The sequence below is a fragment of the Neodiprion lecontei genome, chromosome 3, assembly GCF_021901455.1.
Source record: "Neodiprion lecontei isolate iyNeoLeco1 chromosome 3, iyNeoLeco1.1, whole genome shotgun sequence".
NCBI classification, from domain to species: domain Eukaryota; kingdom Metazoa; phylum Arthropoda; class Insecta; order Hymenoptera; family Diprionidae; genus Neodiprion; species Neodiprion lecontei.
This window is the reverse complement of record NC_060262.1, coordinates 4,843,389-4,867,453: the sequence shown is the minus strand read 5'-3', so window position 1 is coordinate 4,867,453 and position 24,065 is coordinate 4,843,389. Positions and strand designations below refer to the sequence as shown.

General features: G+C 39.8%; 2 protein-coding genes across 5 annotated transcripts in view; one reads left to right on the top strand and one right to left on the bottom strand.

Annotated features, from left to right (window-relative positions):
- LOC107225787 (disintegrin and metalloproteinase domain-containing protein 10) overlaps positions 1-24,065 on the top strand; it is a 91,477-nt gene that overhangs the window by 22,634 nt on the left and 44,778 nt on the right. For all 3 annotated transcript variants that reach the window (XM_046734431.1, XM_046734430.1, XM_046734432.1), the window contains exon 3: positions 17,372-17,490. In XM_046734431.1, coding sequence (XP_046590387.1) covers positions 17,372-17,490 — 119 coding nt within the window. The remainder of the gene's footprint in view (positions 1-17,371; positions 17,491-24,065) is intronic.
- The window catches only part of LOC107218764 (protein TRC8 homolog), an 82,764-nt gene that overhangs the window by 34,353 nt on the left and 24,346 nt on the right, over positions 1-24,065 (bottom strand). The gene's annotated exons all lie outside the window — the stretch shown is intronic.

Here is a 24,065-nt window from a genome sequence, read left to right as displayed (position 1 = left end):
GGATATCCCACAGGCGCCAAAGGCGATATCCTTTCTTCCTTATCGTTGTTGTATACCGGAAAAATCTCTTGAAACTTGAAAATTAACCGCGCATGCGCGAGTTTCATCGGCTGTTCGCGCAGGCTGGCCAACCCGAGTTTTCAGCCGTAAAACTGTTTCTGGCGGCGATGTGGTTGACACGAATTTTCGAGGTTAGAATATCAAATAATTGAGTCAGTGACTGGGAAAGGTTTGGGAAGCGTTTGTTGCCGGGTCGGAAATTTGATTCTTCAAAGAACGGTCAAAATTCAACGCTTGTGCTCTTTGAAAATTCAAACGTACACATTTTGCGCAGGTTGGCCCGCCTGCGTCGCGGACAAGAATATCGCTGCGTGGAGATTTCGCCGACCAATCAGATTTAATCATTTGTGAGCATGCGCGGTACATTTTCAAGTATCAAGAGATTGTCCCGGTATGTCGTTTATTCTAATCCTCGCTCGTGTCAGACCGTTGAGTTTTCTGTGAAACTAGCCACTAAACGCCGTCGTATAGGCAACCGCAGCTACAACTCGTATTCCCCCATATTCGGAATGCAGCACCGGTTGCCTATCCGCCGGCGTTAGGTGGCCAGTTTCACCGAAAACTCCCGATTTACGGTCGTATTTATATTATACAATATAACCGCGGTGTACAGTCGAGGAGATAAGTAGCCTGGAGGTCGCGGTAGATGGATGGATTAATTAATATGGGAATCCGTAAGGCGCGGCGGAAACCACGAGCGTCAGACCTTTTCTCTCTCTCTATCTCCCTCTTCCTCTCTCTCTCTCTCTCTCTCCATGACGAGGGTCGACGAGCAGCCGAGAAACTGTAGGCACCTGAACCATCCGCCCCGCGTTTCCACTCTCAACCTCGTCCTTAGGGATGGTAAATCCCGGCTGCCCTGCGCCCCTAGACCACGACGGACGAAGAAGGCAAACCTCCGAGGTCGCCGCCGCCGTAAGGATAGACACACTCGCGAATATCTGGAACAACAACCCCCCTGTTTGCTAATGTAAAGCTAATCTCCCGCCAAGACACACGATTTGCATCTCCCGAAAATTGCGAGTAATAACCAGACTCCTGAGGTTGGTGCGTGTTGCGGAAAATTGTGCGAAGAACACGACGATTTTCATCGTCGTTGAACGATGATATTTCATGCATAGATCGCCGAGTGTTTGATCGAAAATTTTCAAATCGCAAATAATCTGTCGTCAATTTTTTCCCACGCGACGAGAGATAAAAGAGAAAAAAAAAGGAAAAAAAAAAGATTCAAATTTTTTTTTTTTTCTTATTCCTCGGACTTTTTTCATCGTGAAATAAAGTTAGAGAATTCAGATTATTCGTATAGATTTTTGTGCCACAGATTAATTGTCGTTATTTCTGCACGCAATCAATCTTCAAAACTGGAGTCGATTGTTATTTTATTAATTTTTTTGCATTTCTTCTTGATCGTTAATTTCTTCCGTCGTGTTCAATGTCAATTTTTGGCAATGTTGCCTTGAACGACTCTACAGAGTAGAAAATATTATTTTCACCGAGTTTTAACTTTTACCGTTCGATTTTCTTGGCTGTCGTTCTGTACTTTTTATTACAGATCTGGCGATATACCGAAATATATCTTTCACGCGATCGTCTGCGCGAAACAGGTTTAATTTCTAACTCGCGGTGTATGAAGCTAGATCGGAGTCAAGACGACTTTCGCGATTCAAGGTCGTGTCAGCTACGCATCTATATATATACGCATATACGAGGTGTGTTCAAAAAGTAAGGTGACTTTTCTAATTTCGCGGGCTATGTCCGTTCGATCTTCGATTTTTTTTTATGTTATGTTGGTACACTTGTCCCGAACATCTGTACACAGTTTCAAGTGTATAGCATGTTTAGTTTGTTTTTGACAGATACAAAGGTGAGACGTATTTTGGTGTGCTCGGCGATTTTTTGCTATCAAGAAAAATGGATCAAAGAATTTGCATCAAATTTTGTGTAAAAAATGGAATTAAGTGCTGGTATGATTCGTCACCAGTTATGACCCTTTTAAGTAAATCAGGATCATCATTGACGTCATTCAACAGCTCCTGAGCGATGCTCATGCGACGATTCTTCTGGTGAAAATTAAGCAGTTTCGGAACAAACTTCGCTGACACACGTCTCATACCCAAAACATCCGAAAAAATTTCATGGCACGAGCCAACCGATATGCCAACATCCTCAGCAACTTCTCTGATAGTGATTCGACGATTTTCCAAAACAATTTTCTTCACTGCTTCAACGTTTTCATCTGTTGTTGACGTGCTGGGGCGTCCAGAGCGAGGTTCGTCATTGGCATCTTCTCGGCCATCTTGGAAGAGCTTGTACCACTTATAAACGTTTTTTTTACTAAGAGTAGACTCACCGTATGCCACTGTCAACATTTCAAGTGTTTTGGAGCACTTAATTCCATTTTTTACACAAAATTTGATGCAAATTCTTTGATCCATTTTTCTTGATAGCAAAAAATCGCCGAGCACACCAAAATACGTCTCACCTTTGTATCTGTCAAAAACAAACTAAACATGCTATACACTTGAAACTGTGTACAGATGTTCGGGACAAGTGTACCAACATAACATAAAAAAAAATCGAAGATCGAACGGACATAGCCCGCGAAATTAGAAAAGTCACCCTACTTTTTGAACACACCTCGTATATATATATTACTATGCATATACATACGTAAATACATAATACTACATACAGTGTATATAACACGAGATCCGAGCAGTGAAATAAGAGAAAACTGGCCGGAAGAGGAGAGGGGAATGATACGTGTGTGATAAAAATGAAAAAAAAAGGTACGATGTAAAAAGAAGAGGAAAAATGATAAAAAAATTGAGAACAAACCGTCGTTGCGTGCTTTCGCGACGTTTGCGTATCTACATATCTGTGGGAATAAAAGAACCGCAGGGTCGCAAGACTTTTCATCTATAGATATCAGTGATTCAAGCAGGGCTTACAAATGTGTGAAAATAGGAATTTATTGCTCGAACCCCTTGCTGGATAAAAACGAGGCTGATATTAAAAAACAAAAAATTCCGTCATCGTTTTTGACAGCAAGAAATGATTGTAGGAATTTTGATAAATCGTTTCAAAATTTTCAAAGTAACGAAATAACGTGATAACAGATTTTAAAAATTTTCGTGCATAAATCCTCACGGCTGTTTTTTTACAATACCGATTAAAACTTGGGGCAATTTACAAACGTATTTTATCAACGCTTTTCCCTGGCGATTAATAAATCGTCAACCGTTTCGCACGATTCGTTGTCTAAAAATATCTTTCATCGGATTGTAAAATTTTTTGAAACACAGACCGTCGAAGAACTAAACTTGTATTTTGAAAATTACGTTTAAAATTTTTCACCAAATTTTATGTTCTAATTCTGGTTCCTTTTTTTGCCCGTGTTTTTCGTGTCAATTTTATTCACGCTCAGTCGATTCGATCTGCCGTATAAACCATGTTGAAATTAGCCGTTTACCCGAATCCAAAGTTGCAGCCGGAGCAGTTTAACACGGGGAAACGTGTCGTCGGTTAACTTTTGAAGTGACCGTTTGGTCTCTGGTATGTACACACACCGGATCAATTGCGGTTCCCCTTAGCTTAACTCTGAACTGAACTGGTTGCTTAACTTTGCGAAAACCAGGCGTCGACGTCTCCAAGTATACATACAACGCGTTGAACAAGTTTCGCGCATCCCTTCCGCTCCCAAGATATACGTGTAACTTTTACAACTCAAATATTGCGAGTCCCTTCTTACGGAACTTCTTTTCTCTTCTCCTTCCGCGTGAATCAAACTCTCGCTGAAGACACGGAAACAAATTGTCGTTTGTACGGGGAAAAACAAAAACATCTATTTTAAAATTATTGTTCTTGGGATACCGAAAAATGCCCTCTTTATTTGAATCCACCAACTTTTCGCCGTCTGTAGAAAATGTGGAAAATAAAAATAAAAAAGGCAAAGTTTAAAGAAGCATTCAGTGTGAAAAATTTCATTTGTTACAGTAACTAGAAAAACTCATTAAAACAGGTATCGTTAAAAAAAAACTGTTTGAATATTGTTGGAATTAGGAAAAACGAGGTAAGCTTAACCATTTTTCAATATTATCGATCCTTTTTTAGTAATTCCAACGTAAGATTAGTTTCTGAGGTTTACTCTACTTTTTTAGTTAAACAAGGCTTTAACGTCAATTTATCGTTGCACAAGCATTAAATTTTCGCAACAATTGCAAGAAAATCTAGTAACAGCGATCGTACTGAGAAAGAATAGTAACGGATACTGGACTTTTCGTTAACAGCTAGAAAACTAATTTTCATTTTCTACCTAGAACAATATTTTTCGATTGTGGTAAAAAAATGAAAATAGTCAAGTACTGAGCGGTAACCGGAACTAAAAATTTCTCTCACTGTCAGTGCTGTCGGAGAATTTGATTCAAATTCAACATCTGACGGATAAAAACAAGAATAACACAACAAAAAAAAAAATAAATAAATAAATAAATAAAAAATAAAAAAAAAAAAAAAGTTCCAACCGAGATTAAACCCGAATCTGAACCGTGTCGAATTTAACTTGACATTTCTTCGGGTGAATTAAATCCCGAGTTTCTTTGTTTCGTTTATTTGGTCCTCTTGACTTCACTTCTTCGCGTGTAAGGGAAAAGGGACGACGGGGATGGGAACGGATCGGAAAGACTCGGACAGTAAAATGTAGATTCCACTTTATTTGATCCTCCCCCTCCCCCCTCTCCTCTCCCCTCACCGTCGAAGGTAAATTCATTGCCGACTTGCACGTAACGCGACAAATAGAACTTCTCCTCGCGATGCTGGCGTCGGAATAGAAAATTCTTTTCCACGGAGTTACCATCCCTCGTCCCTTTCCGTTCCCGTCGTATTAACGGAGAGGAAAAAGAAAGTGTGTGTGTGTGTGTGTGTGCGAGAGAGAGAGAGAGAGAGAGAGAGAGTTTTCTCCTCTCTCGTTGGCAACGACGCGACGCGATGTCGTCGTTCGTCTCTTTATGTAAATCAAGCGAATCCAAGACAAGCAATAAAATGTAAAGCAGAACCCTAGTAAGTACATCCAGCCCCTTTCATCCATTCCTCGTATATGTATAGGCATGTGTACTACATTGTCTCCTTATTCGTCACCAATAGACAAACTGTATCCCTCCGGTTTTCATCGTTTTTGTATCCGTTCTTTTTCCCAGACACGACTCTAATTATCACTCGGATTGCTGTCTCGTTACAACACCGCATCACACGGTACAGGTTCCCTAATTATGAGACTGTTTTTAAACTCATTTTTTAAATACGTAGTCTCAGTTCGCGACGTTCGCCAGTTCAAAGCCTGGTCTTGTTACAATACGGCTTCTCACGACGCCACTCGTTATATTTCCGCTCGTTATATTTCCACCCCCTGTGAGTCCGTTTTTCGTACCGATTGTCCGAACGCTATTCTTAATTTTTTTCCTTTCCGATTTTACATTTTGGTTACACCGTGACACAGCTCGTTACGAGACTCCACTCCTTATATTTCCGTTCGTTATATTTCCGCTCGTTATATTTCCGCTCGTTATATTTCCGCTCCTTCTGAGGTCGTTTTTCGTGCCGATTGTCCGAACATTGTTTTCAATTTTTTTACGCTTCCGCAAAGTTTTAGCATCAGAAAATATCCGCAATCCACTCGTTCACCCAGGAACCCAAGCTGAATAATGTTCCATAGATATAATCTATTCCAATTACTCGGTTTCACGTGTCCTTGCACGGTGTTGACGACCTTCACCCAGGACGACCCGCAAAATGAGTCACACCATACTTTGATTCTGCGTAGAGACGTGCAGTCAAACGGTTCATGATCACAAGTGTTTTCGAGGCGTTCAAAAGAAACGTGTGTTTGAATATAACCCCGACCCACTCACTAATTATCAACTCCCATGATGCCGGTACAACAGGAATGATAATGATAATCACGGTCCCGGATGGATTCTTAATATGGAGAAGCATGTTTTTAAGTTCATCCAATATAGCCGTGATTTCATAGCCAAATCTCTGATGATATTTTCTGTTGGATATTATCACCATACTATGGATAATTCTATAATGTAGTGTTACGTCATAGCATATTTCGTGTCAAGTTCAAAGTTGGACGGAATGTTGATGGATAAAGAAAATACAACCTCGCAAAATTATGTTCAATGCGATCACGACGAAAATTTGAAAGTTATACACTGTTTCTGACAGCACGTGTAAGTCGGAAGAAAATTTGAAAGGTTTGATCATGAATTTCGTGTGTCAGCTAATATCTGGAATATTTGTTGCAAATTAGTTATTCAACTCCATTAAAGTTCAGGGACTGGAATCGACAGGACTGAATGAAACTTCTGGTACTCGATGTAGGAGCTTTTAGATTTCAGCATATTTCGGACGTCTCGAGTCGGTCGTGTGAATAGCTCGACCATTTTACCATCTCACGTTGCTTTATGCGATCTTCTTCGATTCATTGCTTGCAAATATTTACCGAGTAAGAAAATACACGTAAGGGGCGTTGATATGATAGACCGATTCAGGAGTGAAAGAAACATTGTTTTTGAAACGAGTAAATGAAGTATTTTCTTGGTGAAAATTTCGATTAGTTAACACCGAGCACTTTGAAAATTGCAGCGGGGTTAAATTCAAAGTAATCGGCATGGAAGAAAATTGAATACAGTGAAACTTCAGTTATACGCTTTTCAAGGGACGTGGCAATATTTACGTACAAGTGAAAATAACGTCAATGTGAAATATCTAAATATTCCAAACCTTCGTGATGGGACAGTGAAAAATTCATGATTTTCAGTGGTGTTACAGGCATCATCTTGTCATTTCATTCACCCATAGCGAAATTAACTATTATCATTAATTAGAGGATTTCACATCAGCACGCGCTGGGTTAACCCTTCGAGAACATACCGGGGCATTCTGGCCCGTACCTTTTTCTTCCGAAGTGGCAATTATTCAAAAAATTCTCTATTTACAGTTGTCTCTTTTTTATAATCATGACTTATACTCATACTTCCAAACTACACCATCGTATTCCACGACAGCGAAAGTATACTCCTGAATATTTTCAAGTAGATCGCACTCGTACATTCGAAACGGCAACACGTCAAACGTGGTACATGGTCCTTTTGACCCGGAGTGTTCTCAGTGATCTAAAAAATAGGTTTGTTCCCGAAGGGTTAAGGTTAATCCAGTGACGGTAAGCAAAGATCATCTTTCCGTAGACGAGGCGCTGACCCGAACTTGCCTGAACGTGTTTGGGATAGCAATGGGCGCGAAAATCGAGCCGCGCCTTCCGTCGGCGGAAAATTACACGAAACGTCGAAAGGCGCGTGCTAACCAGCGGCAGGCGAGTCAAAGGTCCGATCGAAAGATTCGACTAAAGAATCAGCAGCAACGACGTACGACCGAACGGAGAACAGCTCCAGGGGACCGAACTCGTGGCGTACGAGTGCGGAAAACTTGGCAAACGAGAAACGTGCGATTGAAATATTTTCACACCGTTTGTAGACAGAAATTTCCAGAACCGAGAAGATTCAACGTATAAACGAGAAAAACGTACAACTGCGAAAAATACAACCGAGGTTTTACTGTAGTAAAAATAAACCTGCACCGAACGAGATAATTCTGCGGGCCCTGAATGCAGCTGAGAAATCCGCAAGTGACGTTGAATTTAACATCGTGTTTTCACGCTCATCCAGCGTTTGAGCGTTCCTGATTTGTGTGTGCACAAGTGCAAAGTAAACAGCGAGAGGGTCTTCCGGCGTGATTAGCAATAGCGAAGACGTTCCAAGGAAGCTTTGCCTCCGTTACAGGTTACGCTTATGAAAGGGTCAGGGACGCGGAGCCTTCGACGTGATTGATGACTGAGATATAACTATAATGTCATGAGACTTTATTACGCAGATATTTCCGACGGGTTGAAAGTATTTCACTAATTTTTTCAATTACGTAGACATTCGACGAGATAAAAATTATCTTTTACTAAATGAGGTTAAAAGTTCGGTTAAAAAAATTGAAGAAAATCAGGGAAGCTATAATTTGCCTTTGGTACGAAAATCGGATTTTATCATCATCGGGTAACCGCAACAGCTTCATCAAATTACCGCGTGTAAGTTTATTTTACAAATTCATCGTCGAGTTAACTTTAACGGGAGTGCAGCTGGGACGCGCCAAAATCGTACCTATTATTAGAATTTTTTTTCAAAAGAAAATGAAAACACTTAAGAGTAATTTGAGTTTTAGGACTTTGTTATTTACAGTCATCGCTGTCAAACTTGTAACAGATTGAACAATTTTTTTTTGAGTTAAGAACACATTTTCGGTTCTGAACTCGTAGCCCAAATGTTAAAAAAAATTGATTGACCAATAAATTTTCGGTTTCTAATCAAAAAAAATCTAGCCACGAGGCTCGTAAATTTTAAAGTATGGGTCAAAATTTCAAATTGCTCCAAGTGTTTTCATTTTCTTTGGAAAAAAAAAAAAAAAAAGAAATTCCTAAAATCCCAAAATAAAAGTAGGTACGATTTCAGACCATCCAAGATGTACCTCCCCTCACCCTTAGCCAAAATTATCACACACTTGGGTCTCCTTAACATGATTTCAGGCAATGCCGATTGGTCTGTTCGATTACAGGATTCAACTACAAATCTAGCTCGTTACCACTACGGTTATAATTACGATAATATTCACAGTCAACGCAATAATGGCAAAACTTGCATTCGGGTCACGTGTGGCTATTGCTTTATCGGAAATGGTTCTACGATCAAAGATTACATTACGTACGCGTGTATATAATGTACAATATAAGCGGTATAAAACCGGGACCGTTATCATCGCTGGCTAAAATTAATCGTCTGAATTAAAAAAGGCTAGAAAAACCATCGGAAAATTTCGCGTTAATTTTTTATTTCACAAAAAAAAAAAAAAAAGTGATTGTTCTTACACACACGTTATCATTCCATCGCCCGATTTTGTTTCCACTGATTTTAAAATCGTTCTATTTTCGAGAGCAAGGTTTCCCTTGGAAATTACCTACTCTCCGAGTTCCTCTCGATTCCCCCTTTCATCTTCGGGTTGTAAATAATTTAAAAAAATTTTATTTACCAATTTGTAACGGTACGAGATGTAAATTAAATGGTCGAGAGGAGCTGCGGGGTATAAATGCGAGCACGCTAATTACGGGCAACATTAGCGTTGCGAATTCCCATCCCTCTCCTCTTCCACCCCCCCTTATAACCATCCTCCAAACAGCATCCTGCAACATCGTAACGTTTTATCGTCAACTTTATACTCCTCAGACTCTTAAATTCCCCGCTCGTTAGCCGCAGTCGAGGCTATTATTATACATCTAGATTCTATCCATATACATGTATATATATTACATTAGGGTGGTTCTCATTTTGGTCATGTCGGAATTTCTTCTCACTCATCCCCCCCAAAAGTAATCAACGTACATGTGGACAAAAATCTGGCTAAATCCCCGAATTTTTCCGACAACTATAACACGACCCGCCAAGCAGTCGAATTTTTGTATAATAGAAAAATGCACGGGTTTGAAAATTTTTCAAGAAAACGTTCAACCACTTGAAAACTGTTTCTAATGAAACAAAATGAAAAAAAAAACAAATTTCCCCCAACTATTCTGGAGAAAATTTAATGCTCTGTAAAAAAGATCTCTTGTAAAATTTTTCTAAATCTAATACTTACGCATGGAGTTGCAAATTTTGTTAAAACTCTTGTTATTATACATATATGCCTGTACTGTCGTTTTATATTATATTTTTAAAAACTGGCACCGATTTTTATGACGTTGAATTTGAAACTACCGGTGTTAAATAAGAACAACTTTTTCCAACAAGTTGTTATCGATTATTTATATCACCGGAGCGTTAAGGTGAACCTGCAACATATATTTCAATTTAATTTCATCCCTCCGGGTGTAACGAAATGAGAACACCAGTTGCGCAATAGCAGCTGGAGGATGAGACTACGACTCGAGGCCAATAAATGTATAAAATTCGATTAGAAGCTGTCTGCAGACTTGAAGGGTGATAGAAGCCGGCGTTTAATCCTCGGAATAAATTCCCCCGAGTTTTTATAAAGCGAGTTGGAGTAAAAAAAAAAAAAAAAAAAAAAAAAAACAAGAAAAAAATGGCGAGATCGCTGCGAATTGATTGTCGACGAAAATATTTGATAATGCATAAATTTGAAACGTTAATTTGTCAAATAAATTATTACCGCAGACCGCGAATGAGTCGCCGTTTATAAAAGCCGCAAAATCACGAAAATCACGGTTGATGTAACGAACCTTTTTAGAATGAAAAGGAAGGGGGGAAAATTCTCAATTTCCATCGTTTTCCTAAGCCAATTAGCCACATCGATTCGACCAGGAGGGGCACTCGGAACTTTTCTTACAGAAAATTCGCCGGTCTAAATTCTGGAGCACCCTTGAATTCAGGTTCACTGCTCGGCGGCTCGACCCGCGAGAGGAAAGAGAGAGAGAGAGAGAGAGAGAGAGAGAGAGAGAGAGAGAGAGAGAGAGAGAGAGAGAGAGAGAGAGAGAGAGAGAAAATGAAAGAAAGAGGAAAAGACGGTTGCCCGTTCGTCCAACTGGCAGTGATACAGCATCACAAGTTTACTTACCATGAATACACATAATTGTTTTACTTCTGAATTAGCCTCGTTAAATTCTACAGTTCTTGGGAAATTTCTCCTGTGTAAAGAATTAAAAAATTTCTATAATATATATAATCTACCAGATATATCGTTAAATTTAGGAAATATAACAATTTTTTTTTTTTTTTGCTCATTGTGAGCGGCTAGATTGCCGCAGAGTTAGGAAAATTTTCGGACTTGAGAGAAAATCATTTAGCTGTACGTATACCGTATAAGCTTTATTCTTGAATACTGATCGGATAATCAGTGGGAGTCAGAGAATTTATAAGAATTAGCACGGGAAAAATCGTTACTTCGCACATTTAGGATTGTCTGAAATTTATTAAACCATGACAAACACAACATATTCGTATATTTTGACGAATTAACTCCTTGAAGGCCATTAAAAAATTGTTACGTTAACGTCACTAACTTCAGCCTCGTAGGAATTTTCGGTTTTTAAATTTCATCAATTTTCAAGTTTGAAACGATTGCGTCCCTTGCTAAGTTGTTATTACAATGAGTGAAATAAAAATACCTGACTTATCGTATAAAATATTGAAAAAAAAATTGTCCCATTATGGAAAAGAAAACAGTTTTTGAGAGTCGTTTGTTTGTTTGTTTTTTTTTTTTTTTTCAAATCGAAATCACTCTCAACATTAACAAATAATTAACCAGTCGAATAAAAAGATTTTCCCCATTATACAAATCGGAACTAGTATTTTCGCTTATCAGCGAGCTACCATTTCAGATTTTAAAAAACCCGCTTCTACACTTAACGCCTTTACATTTTCTTACAGAGTTAGGATGAAAGCTTTGCCACGCCGACGAAGACGAGGTTGACAATCGTTGTAATTCGCACGAAGTATGAAAAAAATGAAAATGGTTGAAATCGTTCGATACGGCATGTAAAATCCATAACCAACCACTCTCGAAGACTTACGACTTTAGGCATACATATATATATATATATATATATATATATATATATATATATAACGATAACGAAACTGTGCGTCAGAGTTTAAGCGCAGTATTGTAATGGCGGGAAAGGACTACGTATATATATATATACTTTGTCCCGTTAATAGGATTACCGGCAATAAGCCAGTTCACGGTCCCTCCAGAAACCTCATGATTTACCAATCGCGTCTCTCTTCAGCTGCCGCTTTCAAACCTAGTTATGCAATTCCAGGCACAGTGGCTAGGCGGTATTTAGGACAGGGATAGATTCTAGATCATAGATGAGGTCATCCTTGAAACAGGCTCAACGAATCGCCCGAGACTTTCAAGTATCAAAAATCAAAGGTCGTTGCTGCGAAACGAGACGAAGAATATTTTCAAACGATGAACAAAAAAAAAAAAAAAAAACAATTCTTAGATCACGATCGGTGCGGATGTGCGAAGCAAATTTTTTTTCAACTTCGTACGATTGAATTTGAGACTTATAAAAAATAAAATAAATAAAACGTTTATGTTGGCACGAATTTTTTGCACGCTACCAGAAATTCAGGATAAATTTCGAAACCTCTAATTTTGAGTTACCCGAGTAAAAGGGATCGTCCACACACACACACACACACACACACACACACACACACACACACACACACACATAGCCTACGCGAGGATTAAGTTAAGGAGTGATTAATCATCCCCGAGAATGGTTGTATTCAACGATGCACGGATCCGTATAATGATTTTTTTAACACATGATACACACACGCGCGCGGCAGGTGTTCCCGACGCGTATGTTTAATCCGTATTAACATTAGTAAACATTAGGCGAAGGATTATCGTCTAATCCGGCTTCACCACGAGTTGGCTGCAGAAGCAGAAACAGAAGCAGAAGCAGAAGCAAAGGCGGCTGCCATTATAATTATACCTGCTTAAGATTACTTCGGCGCAACGGTGTTTTGCGAACCGAAAATTTGATGTTAAACGGTAATCCCGCTTAACTCTGCTCTCCTCCTTTATTCCCTTTGCGTTCTCTCCTCTATCCTTCCTTCCTTCCTTCCTTCCTTCCTTTCTCCCTTTTCTCATCGTCCTTTGAAGCTTCTCTACAACCTCTTAACGCGAAGCTTTACTTTCTTCGCAGTCGAAATACGAGCTGCAAATCCTCTCATTCAAGAATTGTGCGAAAACAACTTACCGACGACGCTGCTAACAAATTTAACCTTTCGACGCGCGGTTCCTAAATTTGTTTTTTATCCACGTCGAAACATTTTTTTTTTTTTTTTGAAAAACGTTTAGACAAAAATTTACCGATACAACTCTAGTCACATCGAGAGGTATAATATTTCAAAACATTTTCCGGACAGGCTAGAATTTTGGTGTAATATAATATTGTCAAGATCAAATATGTACTTGAAGAAAAAAAAATATAAGGATTTTTGGTCGTTATTAAGTACCATTTGTATACTTTTTTCCTTAAAAATTCATTTCTTTCATTGGCGCCTGATGTATCGACGGTGGAATGGAATATATATATATATATATATGTAACGGCTGTGTCACTAGAAAAATGTCAAATCGTCGTGTCGAACAAGCTCGAACCGTCTGTAGTTTGCAGAATGGTCTGCTGACCCAGCATTTGGTCAGCAATTTCAACAGGGTGGGTGGTGTTAATGAGCGTCGTCAGTGCTGAGTTGACCCCGAGGCTGATCCCTGGATTTTGGATTTAGACTTTATTCGAATGATTTTAATCACGCGTGTCGGAAACCGAAAGAAATTGATCGCGCAAAGATAAAAATAACAAATTTCCTCCCAGCAAAAATATACTTCGTTACATTCCATCCGATAAAGTGTTCGAGATAAGTTTGATACTGAATAAAAAAAAAAAAAAATTGAGCTTGTTTTGAGATCACGTGATAAAACGGAGAGAAAAATAACCTGTTTGTTCATTAGATGTTTTTCATGGCGGTGAAAATTTCGGAATGATCAGAAAATACATGGTTAATAATAACGAAGTTTCCAAGACGCCATTAAATTAGTTTCGCAATATTTCAAACGGTGAAAAGTCTAAGTTTTCGAATTGTAAGAATGAATAAAGATTTATCAAGAGTAGTAAATACAAGGCTTGTTACGGATACGGATTTTTATACCGACATTTCGAGTGTCGGTAAAATGTCGGTACAGGAATCTGCATCCAGAACCGACACCTTGCATTGCTACTGTCAAGTCAAAACACAGAATCATCGAATCGTCAAAACGTAGAAATTCCGACGATTCTATACATCGTTTTTCTTCAATTCGACATTCTAAATTTTCAATGCTCTACGCTGTAAAATTCTAATAAAAAAAAAAAGAGATCCTACCATTTCTAAAAATTAAATATTCTAACCCTGCTGTTTCTTTCCATACCAACGTATATTAAACCTTCTCGAGTACCTTTCACCCATTTCAAAAGTCACATTTTGCGATAGCGTGTGAGCGGAGTTGAGAATGTCGAATTGCGAGATCGGTACGTCGTGAATCAGAGACGTTGAAAAACAGTGGCTATACGTTCATCCTAATTTATTGCAAAGAATCGTACTTGACGTGTTTGAATTTAGGCTTGACGCAGTGTAGTATAAGACCGAGGGCGACGGAGAAAAATATTCGTTTCGATTTTTCAACGTCTTATGCCTTTATACCACTAGGCCACGTGTCCCTCGTTCACATTCGGTGTTCTTTTTTTTTTTTTTCGTTTATCCATTTAATTTTTTTTTTTTTTTTTACATCTCGTTCGTGCTTTTATTTTCCGCTTCGGTTCGAGCTGCCAGGTGAATACCTGCGGTTGGGCAGAATAAAAAAAAAAAAAAAAAAAGGGCTGGAGAAAAATTTTGGAACCAAAAGCGAAACAGTTTCCTCATTCGTCGCGCTTATACATAATAAATGTTGTAACGCGTGTTCCTAAAGGGCGAAACATCAAAAGCCTCTTTTGAAAACCAGGCTATCCGTCTTCTTCTCTTGCCCGCGTTATACCGAGTAGTTCATAAAAAAAAAAAAAAAAACTGGGGATATACCGGGATACACTTATAACCCTATCGAGGGTGGTCGCTCTTGTATGACGAGATCCCTTGTCAAACGTCGATTATCGGATACATGATTTTTTTTTTTCTTTTATACACTTTTCGCCCTTCTTTTCACGAGGAATTTCGTCGTGTAACGAGAATTTTTCACCATATTATCAAGAGTTTGATACCTATTTTCCTCAGGATTTCGTCAAATTTATAAAAAAATTATGTTGCGAAATATTTTCTTGCCAAGTTTTATGTACAAGATTTGCTGCACGAAATATTACGTACATAATCTACAGATTTTTTGTACACGTTTTGCGAAAATGTTACAAGCTTCGTAAGTCATTACAGATTTTATAATATTTTTTTAATACTCGTTTTGATTTTACGGGATTTTGTCGTGACATCGAGTGAGAAAATTTGAATATTTTACTTTTTAAACAGCTTTCTAAAATTTCACATACCCCCTTGAAAAAAAAAAACAAAAAACAAAATTTTTTTAAGCCTCATTAGACTTCCAACGATACAATCGATTTAAACAAGTCTCGTGAAACTGATAATATTTCATGGTATTTTCAACGCCCTCCACGTTCATCCCTTAACTTTTTTCACCAGCAAAGTCGCACGAAAATTCCGTTACGATAATATGACAAATGGTGAGAACGGGGGAAAAAAAATAAAAAAAAAAAAAAAAAAAAACTAAAATATAAACGGAATAGTGATTCAAAAGCCGCGTTATTATTAACCATCGCATAAATTTTCCTTCTACCTCGACTTTCGTATACGTGATTTTCGTTCCGTTATTACGCAGGACCTCGGAAATTCCGCACGCGTGTAAGAACCCTTATTTGCCGAACAACTGTGACCGTGATCTTCAACTTAGTACGAAGGTACCTACCTACATTGTATACAGAGCATGAGGTAATGTACTTTAAATATACGCTCGCGGAGCTCCGTGATCATGCAGGGTTGAAGAGAGTTACATTCACGGTGACCTAATACACAAGACCGAAACAAGGTTGGGGTGATATTCTCTCCGAGGAGTAGGAGCTTGATGCGAACTGTGGATGCGGAGGGGGTAACGGAACTTGCCGAGCTTTGCATAAGCTCGCGAGCTTTACCAGCGCAACTATAAACCCGGCACGTGCCCAACTCGCGAAAGCCATTTTCATTTCACCAGTCTCCTTATTACAATCCCTCAGGGCGCAGTGCTTACACACATTTCTCCGTTAAAACCGGCTGCCTCTAAGACTGATTCTCCATAAATTGATCGAAAGAAGATAAGAAGGAAAAGCTTGGGAAAGAAAGCCGGAGGAACAACCAATGAGCTGGGAAAGTCATATTTATAATAGTATCAATACAAGGCCCGTTCTAGTTACAGATTCCTGTACCGACATTTTACCGACACTCAGGAGACACAAGCGTTCTTCTAGAACGTTCTAGAACAATGCAAGACCGGTTCTGAGTGCAGATTCCTGTAACGATATTTTACCGACACTTTCGACACAAAAACGTTTTGTCTAGAACGTTCTACAAGGTTTTACTGTAATACGAGGCCGGTTCTGGATACAGATTCCTGTACCGGCATTTTACCGACACTCCCGAGATACAAAACGTTTTTCTAGAACGTTCTAGAAAAAATATCTGAATCTTGGAAATGTGGGCACAGGAAACGGTATTCGGAGCCGGCCTTGTATTGCTACTTATAACGTGAAAGCAGCCTGCATTAAAAGACCTTCGTGAAGATTTGATCGCGGTAAAATCAGGGCGGTAAGTTTCGGAGTAGCACCTTACACGACTCGCGTGAGAAGAGAGTACAAAAGGATTGCCAAGTCCATTTGCGGGTCCGGATTATAGTACAGAGTCGATACTGCAGGGGTGCAAACTCGGCTGTCCAACGTAGCGATCTATCACTAGAAAATTCACTACCCCACCGTTACTTTCCATGCCATCCCGTTCCTCTTTCACAGGATGAAAGATAAACACGCGGAGATAAACCGGAGCTGGTTATACGTCGCGCAGTCGTAAACGCCGGTTTTTTTATTAATTTTTTTTTTTTTAATTTTTTTTTTATTCACAACACGCGGTTCGCGTATATAGGTATAAGGTAATTAGGATCGTGGAAGGTAAAAGAGGAGGAGGGTCGAGTCCTTTTTTTACATCGACGTTGAAACGTCCGAATCTAGGACGCAGATAAGCTACGACAACTTTTTCCTCCCCACCCTCTTCGTTCCCTTTTTCTTCTATTCACGACGGCCGGATCCACGGCTATTTATCATCGATCAATTACATCGTGTTCAATGGTTTTAAGGTCATCGTAAGGTAGGGTATTCGGGGCGAATGAAACCTCCGATGATTGTCATTAGTGTTTTGAAATATTGACGAAAAGACATCTCGCAGAAACTAAAGATGGAGAGACTGTTTCGAGCAGACGTTGACACTTCGGATGTTAATTCTATAACCGGCAACCAAGTCTTTGAGTCGAATAAAAAAAAATAAATAAATAAAAAAACTGAATATCACCGAATGCCGCTCAAGAGTTCCAGACTTTGACCGTTGTTGAAATTGGCTCGAATGATTTTCGGATTCCGATTTATCTCTAACGTCTTCATTTTGTCTGATTTCAGGAGCTGGACCATCAAGCTGGTGCGGGACGGAAATTTGTTCGCCGAAGACGCGGTATTCGAGAGTTCGAAGGGCGCGATTCCCTTCGACACAAACCGAGCATACATCGGTAGTATTATAGGTAAGAGCTGTAGTAGCAAATGCGATTCTTGGTGCAATCATACATACGTGCGGCTAAAAACGTCGGGCTAAAATTGTTCCGGTATTTTGGGGATGAAAGGGGTTGAAAAGATGTGAGAGGAGGAGGAGGAGGAGGAGGAGGAGGAGAAATGGTGGCGCAGCGTGAGACGAAGAAGACGATATTTGAACCTGGCAAAGTTATGAATACGTGAAAACCACCCTCTCGACCCTCCCCTTCACCCTCTGCCCTTTGCCCTCTGCCCTCTGCCACCGTCGCTGGTATATATACCTACACTTGTTCGAATGGTTATTTCCGTCGGTATTGATTTTTTATTATCGTTCCCTTACCTCCTGCGGCTTTCACTGTCTTTTTCACGTCTATAGCCACCCCTCAGCTACCTCGCTTGCACCCACGTGCATGCGCACACACGTGGAACCTTAGGGATGGTGGGAGGGTTAAAGGAGCATCTGTAACACACCCCGTGAAATCTTTCTCTCGAGCTTGTATCATTCATTTTCAGCGGTTTTATGCCCCTTCTTAAATCCTTTAGGGGACGGTAAGAAAAAATGCCGCCAACTTTTCTTCGAGTAATTTTTTTTTTTTTTTTTTTTTTCCATAATCCTTTCGGCACACGTTTCAGTTATATATTACACCGCGAACTTTCGAAATCTTTCGACTCTCGGTTGGCATTGATACATGTGCTCCGATGATCCGCCTATACTCTTATACTTTTTGGTACTGATCATTCGAGCCAGAGGATCTTAATTATGACCGAAATCAAGTATACGATTCGGTTGCAAAAGTCCTTTAAATTTGTTCGAATTTAATTATGTGGAAACCTTCGATTCGCGTTAAATAAATTAAATCCGTGGATTTGAATTGATTTAAAGAAATATTTGAAAGGTATTGAACTTCAAATTGAGGCACCAATTCTAGTCATTTTGTGAGTTGAATTTTATCAAAATTACTAAAACCATCGACTTGAAATTACTATAATTCAATGCGGCAAGTTTACCCTAAAGTCTTGTGACTTTACTGTAAAAGAAAAAAAAACAAAAAAAAAAATCCCTACAAATATCGACAAAACTACACAAGTCTGCTTCAATTTCTTTCAAAATAGTCTCACGATTCGTTGTCACTATAAAGTATAAGATCGAGCTTCGGACCAATCGGCATAGAGTGTTATTATCACCGCCCCAAAATCCCCGCGGAATAAGATGAAATATTTTTTTCGTCAAGTACTAAGAAGCTTATCGCCGTCTCTAGCCGGAAGTTTGGACAACCGGTTGGACGGTGAAGATTCCGTGAGAATAACGGCTGGGTGTGAGAATGGAATATTATATATATATATATATGTATATATACCTACGATTGCAGGCAAGGGTGTAGGAATAGTTATACATATATCCCCTGACTTTATGCCGGTTAGACTCATAAGCTCGTTCACCCGGTAACCAGAAATATATAGAGTGTAATAAAACTTTGACGCCTCGTAAAATGAAGGAGAGGGGGGCGGGGGGGGATGAAGGGGAGGAAAATAAAAGTAAAAAGCTCGACGGGTAGTGCTGGCGGGTTAAAAATTCAGGGAATTTGAGCCGCTCTTCGAAACTCGGTGAAAATGAGACAACATTACTCGGCTGAATTTCGAATTCCTGCAGCTGGTGTAACAGAAATTATTTTCCAAACTTCAAGCGAAGGATGATTTAGGCATAAGACTTGTACTGTGAGCACGATGTCAGTTGGGAAATTAGGCAGGCAAAGCGGTTTTTGAGGCTTTGGGTGACAAGTTTACATATTTACACTTCCTTCTTGCCGCGGTTACCGCACGACGAAGTGCGGCAGGAAAAACCGGGTTCAGGGTTGTGTTATTTTTTTATTTTTTTTTTATTTTTTTTTCTTTTAAGATCGACCCCAAAGCGACGTAATGTGACCCCTCTCGGTTTAGAGGTGAACGAGGCGTAAGATAATCTCTTCCCTTAAAGGTAAACGTTCCTCGGATACAAGCGACTGTGCATTTTTCATTTGCTCGCTGTGTGTTGTTCCATTTTTTCCTTCGTTTTTTTTTTATTTTTTGCTCGTAATCTGAAATACTTTTTCCCCGCTGAGAGGCTTTTCGTACAAAAAATTTCCTTCCTCTTCAACTCTGCGGGAATTTTTTTAATCGCTGATAACGTGATCTCGAGGATATAGGAGGAATGTATGTGAATAAGATGAGTTTTGAAAAAAACGAAAAAGGAAACGATGCTTACGAACAAATGTAGAAGACAGAGTAATTGGGATAGCGGATTTCGATACCACTGAAAACAAGAGCCTCCGGCATTTCTAGGGGGTGAGAATTGAGCGAGGGCGGAGGGGAAAGGTAATTTGAAAACCATACAATTTATTGAACAAAGAAAGCGCTAAGCCGTTCCGGCGGGACTCTAATGAGCCCAACGGGTGCAACGCGGGGAAACTAAAGAAGAAGAAAGGAGAAGAGAAAGAGAAAGAGAAAGAGAGAGTGAGAGGGGGAGAAGGAGGGAAAAAACGTAAAGGAAGGGAGCAAACGGAAATAAAAGTAAAACCTAAAAATAAGTTGTGAGGAAACAAGGAGGAGTTAAAGAAAAGAGGAGGTCGGGTTTAAAGTTTCGAGGAAGAGACAGCGAGAAAGAAAGAATGAAAGAAAGAAAGAGAGAGAAAGAGAGAGAGATGAGTATAGCTTGAAAAGTAGGAAGCTTTATTGCTTAATTAGCACGGCGTGCCAATTATCAACCGGGAAGAAAACGAAGAAGAAAATATGAGGGATAAATGTAAAAAAAATAAAACAAGAACCAAGTTTTGTTGCTTTAAAAGCCAGCCCGATGGCGGTGATGGCCTGGGTCAAACTATACGAGGTGAAGAAAAATAAAGGAGGAATGGTATGAAAGATATAAGGAAACGAATATAAGAAACCGAGTAAAAAGAACCGACGGTAATCAGATTTTTAAAGAAAGCAAAATTATCCGGTATATGAATTGCTTGTGAATTCTGTCCGTGGAAAATTTTTGAGAAATATATTTAACGATGAAGCGTGTATTTGTAAAGTGGAAAAAAAATATATCCGTACAAATATTTATCCGGATGATAACGAAAGGATAAAACATAGGTCTAATCGTTTTTTCTCAATTCAGTATCAAAATTCAGTATCAAAAAAAAAAAAAAAAAAAAGGATTTTTCGTACCGAAAAACCTGTTTCAAATATTAGAAAGGTAAAAATGAAAACATCGTTCCGATAGTAGTACAGAGGAAAGGCTAAATTGAAAATTGTTCGTAAAGTAGGGAAGGAAAAATAAGGAGAGAGAAAAAAAAAAATGAAACAAAACAACGGACAAACGTATCGCGAATTTGAGGCAATTTCAAGGATCGACGATACGCGATTACGGTTTCTCAGTGGGAATCCCGAGTGTGTAAGTACCAATTGTACCGGGTGTTCGGTGCAGGCAAAAAAGGAATTCCTCGCTGTTCGATAACCATCAAAAGACGGGAAAACCGATCCGTTATAGAAGGTATAAAATAAGAAATATCATTTTCGTTATTTTCCCGGATTCGCGGACATCTCGACGTAGGTATACGGCAAATATCTTTGTCGCTTTCGTTTCCCCTTCTCGATTTCACCCCCTCCCCCCCAACCCCCCGCCTGATACAAGGACATCCTCTCATCGTTACGCTTCGAAGTGGTCAGTTGTTTCTCGATTATATCGTCTCACGACTAGACGGCAGAGATCCTACTCGTCCTTCTCGTCCTTCGGCGAGAGGATAACGTGGGGGGGTCGAGGGGGTCGAGGGCAAAAGGGGCAGCAGTAATTCTATACCTACAATCCAATATTTGCTCGAGGATCTCCTCTCCTCGGGTCTCGGACGGGTTTGCTCTTGAATTTCGTCCCGGTAAACCCGGAAGCGATAATCTTTTCTTTTTTTTTTTTTTTACTTCTTTTTTGCAAGGAAAACCCCCGGATGGCGGAGAAATTATTCACGGACACGCCGAGCCGACGATTACGCGTTTAGCAGCAGCAGCAGCAGCAGCAGCCGTCGAGAGAGGCGGGGACAGGAATCGAGTCCTGGATCCTAGCCATCCCGGCCCACCTCGACATTCATAACCCTCCGGCTGGCTCGAGGCTTGGCATGATCCTTGGGATGAGGGTCCTGAAATAACCCGGGATGAACGCTAATCAGATACCTTTGAGAGGGGCTCGCGGGCTAACCGCAACAAGAAGACTCTTTCTTTCCAGTTACTTTTTTTTTCTTTTTTATTTCTTTTTCTTTTGTTTGTTTTTTCTTCCTACTTTTTCAAAATCACGCGAAAGAGCAACCCTGCGACATTAGCCGCACCCTAAACGGCCGTTCCACTTCGTTTTTTTTTTTTTCTTTTCTTTTTAATACGTTGTAACGTCGACGGTGTGACATTTCCATTCGTTCATTTTCAAACATATACCTAACATAGTCTGTACCGTAAAAGCGTAACGGGGATGGGACCAAAGATGAGATGATGAGTTTAAAGATAATTTTCAATAGGAATTAATACAATTCGACTTTTTTAGTTTACAAGGATTTTCAAAGTCAATAGAATTCAAGGATTATTGCGAAAGGTTAACGAATTCGTCGTGTCTTCGGTAAAGCCAAGTATCGTCGAGATATTTTACGAAGGCAGAGGTCACGTTTCCAAAGCTCTTCGAAACGGTATTGAAGTCGGTGCAGGACAGCTTAAAGTCTTCTGATTTCGAAATCCTGTGAAACCGTTGATGTCTCGCGGAAGCATTCCAACTTGGTGATTTATATAGCGCGTAAAAATTTGTCAAATTTTACGAAAGCTCGTCGAGTCATCGATGGTGTTCGAAACGATTTCGAATTCCCTCAACTCCCCCAAAGTCTTGTTTCAAAGTTAGTGAAATTCTTAAAGCTTTCGAAGTTCGTTGCGGTACATCTCTAACGTGGAGCAAAGTCCCTGTAAATTTAGTGAAACTCTCGTCACTCGTCAAAGGTAAAATTTCACGATCGAGTCTAGTGAGTTTAAAAAAAACGAAAAACACGAAGAAAAAACAAACAATAAAACATTAAAGGGGGGTGATTGAAGGACGGAGAGTGGGTGAGATAACATTTTCGCACTTCACAGTTCCGCGTCCCTGAGCGGATATTTGATTTTTAACCGCACAAAGGACCTCGGTGTTGAGAAACAGCCCGCGATGTGGGGGATAATGAGATGGTAATGAACGCCGTTGAAAGGGAAGGAGTGAAGAGGAAAGAAAAAGAGAGAGGTGAAGATAAAGGGCGAGAGATGGGAATAGGAAAAGGACGATTCCATTTAGAGATATGCAGATCAAGAATGGCTGAAATTGCAAGGCGGCCGTCGTCTATAATAGAGCCGGAATCGAGGGGGCGACTCGGCGTTCAACTCTGAATGTTGAATGCTGTCTTTTGTACTTGGCCTTTACAGTTCGATTCTGGCTCCTAGCCGTCGAGTCCCCTGGGCCAGAACACGCTTTCCGGAAAAAGGATTCTTTCGGGTTGGAAAATAGAGAGGGAAGAGGCGGTCTGAGTAAAGAGGGAAGGGAGATTCGACGCCAAATTCTAGGACTGTCTAGCTACCGAGGGAAAAGTCGACTATCGTCAACTTAAACAGGATCGATTAGATCCTAGATAAGAATTATCCCGATCCAAGTTTGGACTACGAAAGGATCTCGCATCTTCCGATGTAACTTGTCCCGATTTTTCACTTCTCGGACTTGCTTGTTCGACACATTGACTGCCACACTGAGAAAAATTGCATTTGTTACGGTAACTAGAAAAATTAAATAGAAAAATAGTAACGGATACTAGACTTTCCGGTAACAGCCAAAAAACTAATCATCATTTTGTACCTAGATGTACATTTTGTCGATTGTGGTAAATAATGAAAATGGTCAAGGACCGAGCGGTAACCGGAACTAAAAATTTCACTCGGTGCAGTAAATACGAGAGATGATCGTAGAGACGAAGTAGAGCAGTAGCCTGATGTAAAGCATGAATTGGAATTGTCATTAGGAGTAGGAGAGTTCTCGACTGGCTTCTGACGTATTATTGTCATTTAATTACTCCGGCTCCTCCTTCTCTTAAATCTCCACTTTATACCTCAGGCATGTAGGCAAAGCGAACCGCAAACGAATATAACTAACCGAGCTTATTGAAATGCTTCATGATACAGATATGCACCAATGTGGTCGTAATCGGATTATACCCGCTACGCGGAGCACATTATCGGTTTCATATGCCAATGCACACATCCATGGATGCATACGTATCGTGTGAAGTTCAGTTACAGCCTCTGGTTGTTATACGGTTTATGCTCTAGTGGGGAAGTTTAAAAGAGAAGAGGAACTTCATCGAAGAGTGCTCGACGTGCTTCGGTACGAAGAAATTCAAATTTTTTGAACAAAAAAACTTTCAAAACTAAATTCAAGCTAGATCCTTATTTGGGATTCGGAAAAATTTTCATGCTTCCATTCCCTCAAATTGGATCCGATTATGGGGTAAGAAAATCTCCGACAGATCACCTGTTTATCGCAATGGTAGGGGATGTCCTTGAA